The sequence below is a fragment of the Pan paniscus genome, chromosome 9 (assembly GCF_029289425.2).
Source record: "Pan paniscus chromosome 9, NHGRI_mPanPan1-v2.0_pri, whole genome shotgun sequence".
In the NCBI taxonomy this organism is placed as follows: Eukaryota; Metazoa; Chordata; class Mammalia; order Primates; family Hominidae; genus Pan; species Pan paniscus.
The window spans coordinates 73,161,424-73,168,932 of NC_073258.2; the positions used below are offsets into that span (position 1 = coordinate 73,161,424).

At 45.8% G+C, this 7,509-nt stretch overlaps 1 protein-coding gene across 3 annotated transcripts; it reads left to right on the forward strand.

Annotated features, from left to right (window-relative positions):
• Window positions 1-2,296: 2,296 nt before the first annotated feature.
• On the forward strand, window positions 2,297-7,461 carry FOLR2 (folate receptor beta). 3 transcript variants are annotated; one of them, XM_003815679.6, is made up of 5 exons: window positions 2,297-2,440; window positions 4,071-4,244; window positions 6,388-6,576; window positions 6,694-6,829; window positions 6,988-7,461. In XM_003815679.6, the coding sequence occupies exons 1-5, from the start codon at window positions 2,414-2,416 to the stop codon at window positions 7,278-7,280; spliced, it is 819 nt and encodes a 272-aa protein (XP_003815727.3). In that variant the 5' UTR covers window positions 2,297-2,413; the 3' UTR covers window positions 7,281-7,461. The 3 variants fall into 3 exon arrangements, with proteins under 3 accessions (XP_003815727.3, XP_034789195.2, XP_008966888.3); XM_034933304.4 differs by having other exon boundaries at window positions 2,308-2,434; XM_008968640.5 differs by lacking the exon at window positions 2,297-2,440 and adding an exon at window positions 2,597-2,933.
• Window positions 7,462-7,509: the final 48 nt, after the last annotated feature.

The following is a 7,509-nucleotide window of genomic DNA, read 5'->3' on the forward strand; positions in this document are numbered from 1 at the left end:
GGCACAAGGAGAGACATATACATCAGTGGAATCGAACTGGGAGTCCAGGTTTTTGACAAGGGTATTAAAACATGGGGAAAAGAATAGTCTTCAACAAATGGTGCTGGGACACAACTGGATATTCATATGCAAAAAAAAAGTTGGACCTTTATCTTACAGCTTTACACAGGTGTAATACACTTGTATAAATACATCTTTATACAATATTAAAAACAACTCAAAATAGATCCATGACCTAAATAAACATAAAAGCAAAAATGATGAAAGTCTTTGAAGAAAACCTAGGCAAAGAGTTTCATGACATTGAATTAGGCAATGAGTTATTGAATATGAGACCAATAGCACAGGAAACAAAAGTAAAAATAGGTAACTGGACTACATCAAAATTAAAAACTTCTGTCCATCAAAGGACAATCAACAGGCAACATACAGAATGGGAGAAAATATTTGCAAATCATATACCTGATAAAGAGTGAATTCAGAATACATAAAAGAATACTACAACTCAACAAAAAGAAAACTCAATTTTAAAAATAGGCAAATGACTTGAATAGACATTTCTCCAAAGAAGATATACAAATGGCTAACAAGCATGGAAAAAGATGCTCATTATCACTAATTATTAGAGAAATGTACATCAAAGTCACAATGAGATATCGCCTCACACTCAACATGATGGCTACTATAAACCCAAAACTCCCAAAACAGGAAATAAGTGTTGATGAGGATGTGGAGAAATTGGAACCTTTGTGCACTGCTGATGGAAATGTAAAATGGTGTGGCCACTACAGAAAACAGTGTGGCAGTTCTTCAAAAATTAAATATAGACTTACCATATAATCCTGCAATTTCACTTCTGGATATATACCAAAAAGAATTGAAAGAAAGGTCTTAAAGATATATTTATATGCCCATTTTCATAGCAGTATTCTTCATGATAGCCAAAAGTGGAAGCAACCCAAATGTCCATTGATAGATGAATAAATAAAGAAAATGTGGTACATACATACAATGAAATATTACCCAGCCTTAAAAAGGAATGAAATTCTGATACACCTTACAACATGGACAAATCTTGGGGACATTACGAAAAGCCAGTCACGAAAAGACAAATATTGCATGATTCCACTTAGACAAGGAACTTACAGTACAGTAGCCCAAATCACAGAGACGGAAAATAGAATGGTGGTTGGCGGGGGCTAGGGAAAGTGAAAATAGGGAATCGTTTAATGGATATGGAGTCTCAGTTTTGCAGGATGAAAAGTTTCCAAGATTGATTGCAAACAGTATGACTATATTTGACACTGCTGAACTGTACCGTTAGAAATGGTTAAGATGGCACATTGTATGTCACGTGTGTTTTTACCACAATTTTAAAAAGGCCATCAAAAAGTGCTTAATTATGTTTTCAGAAATGCCAGATGGTAATATATTGCTGTTTAACAGATTTGAGACAATTTTAATTTTTCTGTGACCCTTGACTTCTATACCTCAACTTCTTTTTTTTTTTTTTTTTTTTTTGAGATGAAGTCTCGCTCTGTCGCCCAGGCTGGAGTGTAGTGGTGCGATCTCAGCTCACTGCAACCTCCGCCTCTCGGGTTCAAACAATTCTTGTGCCTCAGCCTCCCAAGTAGCTGGGATTACAGTGCATGCACAGCACCACACCCCACTAATTTTTGTATTTTTAGTAGAGACAGGGTTTTACCATGTTGTCCAGGGTAGTCTCGAACTTCTGACCTCAGTGATCTGTCTGCCTCAGCCTCCCAAAGTGCTGGGATTACTGACGTGAGCCACCATGCCCAGCCTATACCTCAACTTCTACCTATGTCCACCTGGCTGCCCATAAACTAACCCAATAGCTGTCACTTAAGCCTACTCAGTATGTGCCAGGCTTTTCCCTATACAATTGTGAACAATTTTCTAGTGAGCAAACTGAAGCTCAGTAAGGTCCAGTGACTTTTCCCAAGGTTGTGCAAGAGATGGAGCTCTCATTGGGTCCCATTGGCCTGACCCTAAAGCCTGGGTTCTTTTCCACCAGACCTAATCTCCATCGAGCTGGCCTTATCCTAAGAACCACTTGGGGTATCTATAAAATCCAGATGCCCCCTGGTGATGAGCAATTCTCTAGATTTTGATGAAAGTTGAATGTGTGGATGCTGGAATGAGTAAATTAACAAGTAAGGAGATGAATGCAAACAGGAATGACTAAATGGACAGACTCAGGGAGCCTTGAAGAGGGTGGGGTCTGGAAGGGAAGGAAGAGAGGAAGGAGAATAGCTAAGTAGGGAGATTTCACTCAGTGCTTACCAGAGCGCGTTGTCTACCCTGTACTGAAGACAGAGGCTGTGGGGACAGCCTAGGGGCCTGGATCTATTGCCTACTTAGAGAGAGGCCAACTCAGACACAGCCGTGTATGCTCCCAGCAGCAACGGAGGTTCAGGCAAGATGCCCGAAGGAGGGAAGGGTGACAAGGGCAGTGGGGAGACTTGGAGAGTTTGTGCAGAGGGGAGGAACACACCTTTCTTTCTGTATTGTATTGTATTGTATTTTTTGAGACAGAGTCTCGCTCTGTCACCCAGGCTGGAGTGCAGTGGCACGATCTTGGCTCACTGCAACCTCTGCCTCCTGGGTTCAAGTGATTCTCCTGCCTCAGCCTCCTGAGTAGCTGGGATTACAGGTGCCCACCACCTCGCCTGGCTAATTTTTGTATTTTTAGTAGAGACGGGGTTTCATCATGTTGGTCAGGCTGGTCTCGAACTCTTGACCTCGGGATCCACCCACCTCGGCCTCCCAAAGTGCTGGGATTACAGACGTGAGCCACTGTGCCCGGCCACATCTTTCTTTAGAAAGATCATGCTGGCTCCTGTGAGGAAGGCAACTTGAAGGGGAAGAAATTGGAAGAGGGAAGACTTGACACTAAACATAGAGCCATGGTCAGTAAGTTTTTGGAGGGACCTTTACCAGAGAGGGAAAGGAAGCAATATCCATTATCCACTCTCTAGTGACAGAGCCCAAAGGAACAGCTCTGTAATGGCTGGGGGTGGGGGCAAGGGCAGCAATGAACAGAGGAGGCGAGGGCTGCTCCTGTTGTTGAGTGCCTTCCAGGACACTAAGTGCTGGTCTGGCTGCTCCAACATGGGAAACTTTCATGTTGTCTCTCAGATCTAAGGGTCTCTCTGCATTTTTAAAAAAATTATTTTGAATTTTTTAAACTTCTGTTGTTTTTCAGGTGGTTTTGGTTACATAGATAAGTTCTTTAGTGGTGATTTCTGAATTTTAGTGCACCAGTTACCGGAGCAGTGTACACTGTACTCAGTATATAGTCTTTTATTCCTCACCCCCTCCTCACCTTGCCCCACCCCTAGTCTATATCATTCTCATCTGCATTTGTTTTTTGAGAGGTAGGGTGAGGTCTGCTGCATTAGCCCAGAGACAGCTGAGGAGGCTGGAAAGGAAAATGGCTTTCAGAGAATAGGGAAGGAAAAAATCTGAGGAAGCAAAACTACTTAAAAAACACTGCTCTTTCCATTTCCGTATCATTTAACCAAACACCATCCTGTGGGTTCTGTCACTTGATCCTCATGCTGATCTGAGAACTCGGCAGAGCTGGGTCACCGCCTTCCCCAAGGCTAACCTGGTTTCTAAGCTGGCACAAGACCCCAGGTGATCCAGCATCTAACCACAGAGCCCTTGCTGGACAGAGGATGAAGACATTATGTGTCCCTGGCTCTGTTCAGGGAAGCAGGGCATAGACCTGAAGAATTTAACTACTTGTCATAGATAAAGCCTAGAGAAAAGGTGAGGGCGCAAAGTATCTCCTCCAAATTGGGAAGACTCCCCCAGGGCTCACTCACTAACGCCAGTTCTCCTGAGCCTTTAAAGCCTGGGGGTGAGGGAGCCCTCCTGGTCAACCCTCTCTACCCTAGCCTCAGGGAGCTTCAGGGCCCCAGCATTGAAGGAACAGGGTCTGACCTCATTTGCCACCGTAGGGATGGGGAGACTGAGGCAGGAGGTGAATGGGCTCCCAGCCTGGAGCCCTTTCCCCTCAGGACTTGGTTTCCCTACCCTAGCTCCGCCTGCAGGGACAGAAAGACATGGCCTGGAAATGGATGCCACTTCTGCTGCTTCTGGTCTGGGTAGTCACCATGTGCAGTGCCCAGGACAGGACTGATCTCCTCAATGTCTGTATGGATGCCAAGCACCACAAGACAAAGCCAGGTCCTGAGGACAAGCTGCATGACCAAGTATGGCTGGAGTGTGCCTCTGCTAAGGAGGGGGCTTGTTCTAACAGGGAGGAGAAAGTCAGGATGGTGGGAGAGGGATTGAGGGGTCAGATACCTCCACATCCTGAATTTTTCCTGTGGGAGAAGATGAAGGTGGAGTAGGAAGAGTGGCTGAGGTGATTTTAGGGGGGCCCTCCCCAGAGGTGGATACCATGTTGACAATGATATTGAGTCATCATTCGATGGGCACCTGTCAGTTGTCATGTGTTTTTTGTACAAAATTTCATATTCCCAGGGGTTCTTGGATGTAGGTAGATGATATTCTCCACATTACACAAGTAAGTGAAAATGAGGCTCACAGAAGTACATGGGCCCACACAGGAGCTGGACATGAATGGCCCCTGTGGAGGGGTAGGAATAGGAGTGGGTTAGGCTCCTCCTTTGGTGGGCGACAGACTAGGGAGGCGCTGGCTTTTCCCACCCTCACTAAGTGCCATTTCCATGGAGTGCCAAGGGAGAAGAGGAGGAGGCCCTTCTGGCTGTAATTTGAGGCACAGGGGCTGGACATTCACACAGTCTATATATATGTATGCCAGGGGATTGCAGCCTTATTAGACTCAATGTCTCCCTTTTACGACAGATTTTTTTTTAGATTCTCTTTTCTATCCTGCAATGAAATTCAAAGAACCTATTTGTATGCATAATTTTTGCAAATATCAACATAATGCTCTGTAATATAAAGGAGAAACACACAGAAAGTAACTTGTAATAAAATAATATATATTTCAATATGTCAGTTCTCTGGTATGACTACATTAGAAGGCATTAGGAAATAGCACATGCTTGCTTTTGTCATAAAATCATTATAAGTGGGGAGCTACAAATGAAGATTGATACAGGTATATTCTATTGGTGACTTAAACACTATAAGATACTATAATATAAGCAATGTTGCTGTTGATGTCATACTTTTCTAAAATAGTGAATAATTCTAGTAGAATAAACCACATAGTACAGCCTTCTATTTCATGGTATTTGCAGTCCTGGAAAACCCAGTCTAGATTAAAATCTTGTGAAAACATGATGTGCCTATATGTAAGATAGAGATAGATTTAAAAAGTAGGGCTTTTGCTTACTTTTTTTTTTTTTTTTTTTTTTGAGAAGGAGTCTCACTCTGTTGCCCAGGCTGGAGTGCAATGGTGTGATCTCAGCTCACGGCAACCTCCGCCTCCGGGGTTCTGGTGATTCTCCTGCCTCAGCCTCCCAAGTAGCTGGGGCACCCGCCACCATGCCTGGCTAATTTTTTTGTATTTTTACCAGAGACGAGGTTTCACCATGTTGGCCAGGGTGGTCTCAAACTCCTGACCTCAGGTGATAGACCTGCCTCGGCCTCCCGAAGTGCTGGGGTTACAGCTACGAGCCACCACGCCCAGCCTGGCTTTTGCTTACTTTTTCCAGCAAATATTTTCATGGGCCTACTATGTGTCTGGCACTGGCCTAGCCACTGGGGACACAGATCTTACTACATGCCAAGAAGAATAAATATATTCAAACTCCATTACTCCATGGCTCGCTCCCTCTCTTCCTTTGCTCAAAATGTCACCAATGTGGCATTTCCTAACCTATTTAAAATTTCAGCAATTCCACATTACCATTTCCTGCTCATATCATTTAACTTTTCCCATATCATTTATCATATCCTGACATACCATATATATATATTTTTTTTAAGTTTCTTACTGTCTGTCTCCTCTGACCAGAATGAAAATTCCATGAATACATATTTCTGTCTGTTTTGTTCTCTTCTGTATTCCCAGCATCTATAACCGTGACTGGCATAAAGTAGGTGCTCAATAATTTTTAAATGAGTAAGTGAAAGGCCTTTTTATGAAGTGTTACATACCTCATAAATGATAACTATTATTCCCAAGACAGGGTTTCCCCTGGGCTCCCACAGTCCCCTGATCACACGGTTGTAATTGTGTTTCCTCCAAGAAAGGGGTTCCTGGAGGCCTAGGAGAGAGGGACCATCATCTGGGAACCTGAGTGTTCTCAGGACAACCTGCCTAGGGCAGAGGAGTAAGAACCAAATGGGGGAGAGACACGAGGTGGCAGGAGGAGGAGGGTATGGGGAGGCACTTAGTCCTGTGTCTTCCCCATCCAGTGCAGTCCCTGGAAGAAGAATGCCTGCTGCACGGCCAGCACCAGCCAGGAGCTGCACAAGGACACCTCCCGCCTGTACAACTTTAACTGGGACCACTGCAGCAAGATGGAGCCCGCCTGCAAGCGCCACTTCATCCAGGACACCTGTCTCTATGAGTGCTCACCCAACCTGGGGCCCTGGATCCAGCAGGTAGGGTGTCTCCCCGCCGCCCACCCCAGCAGACTGCCATCCCCCTCAGTCGCTTCAAGGCGATGGCTGCCAGCATCCCTGGCTGAGAGGAGCCCTGCCTCCCCACCTCCCACCCAGGTGAATCAGAGCTGGCGCAAAGAACGCTTCCTGGATGTGCCCTTATGCAAAGAGGACTGTCAGCGCTGGTGGGAGGATTGTCACACCTCCCACACGTGCAAGAGCAACTGGCACAGAGGATGGGACTGGACCTCAGGTGAGGGTGATTGAGTTGGGGTTAGGAAAAAGGAGATTGAGGTAGGGTTTGGAAAATCCTCAAGGATTTGGGGTGGGGTGAAGATTTCTGGGGGTGGCCAGAAATGAGCTTTGGGCCCAGGGGCTGAAAGTCTGTGTCCACCATGCCTCTCCCTGCAGGAGTTAACAAGTGCCCAGCTGGGGCTCTCTGCCGCACCTTTGAGTCCTACTTCCCCACTCCAGCTGCCCTTTGTGAAGGCCTCTGGAGTCACTCATACAAAGTCAGCAACTACAGCCGAGGGAGCGGCCGCTGCATCCAGATGTGGTTTGACTCAGCCCAGGGCAACCCCAACGAGGAAGTGGCGAGGTTCTATGCTGCAGCCATGCATGTGAATGCTGGTGAGATGCTTCATGGGATTGGGGGTCTCCTGCTCAGTCTGGCCCTGATGCTGCAACTCTGGCTCCTTGGCTGAGTTCAGTCCTCCCAGACTACCTGCCCTCAGCTTGGATAACCAGGCTGGGCTCAGCTCAGCTCCCACAAATGACAGCCCCTTAAGCATGCTTCTATTAGTCACCTAACCCTCTGTCACCCAGTCTGTTGCTGCTCCATGGTGGGGCCAAGAGTCACTTCTAATAAACAGACTGATACATCCATGTTTGTGGAATTCTTTTGGTTGTGAGTTTGTGGGTGGGTGGGAGACA

What these genes read in the sequence shown, in the direction of transcription:
- FOLR2 (XM_003815679.6), top strand. Translation starts at nt 2,414, where the DNA reads ATGCTCCCAGCAGCAACGGAGGTTCAG. An exon ending in TGGGGCCCTGGATCCAGCAG is followed by an intron (nt 6,577 to 6,693) that starts GTAGGGTGTCTC and finishes CCTCCCACCCAG; the next exon opens with GTGAATCAGAGCTGGCGCAA. An exon ending in AGGATGGGACTGGACCTCAG is followed by an intron (nt 6,830 to 6,987) that starts GTGAGGGTGATT and finishes CTCTCCCTGCAG; the next exon opens with GAGTTAACAAGTGCCCAGCT.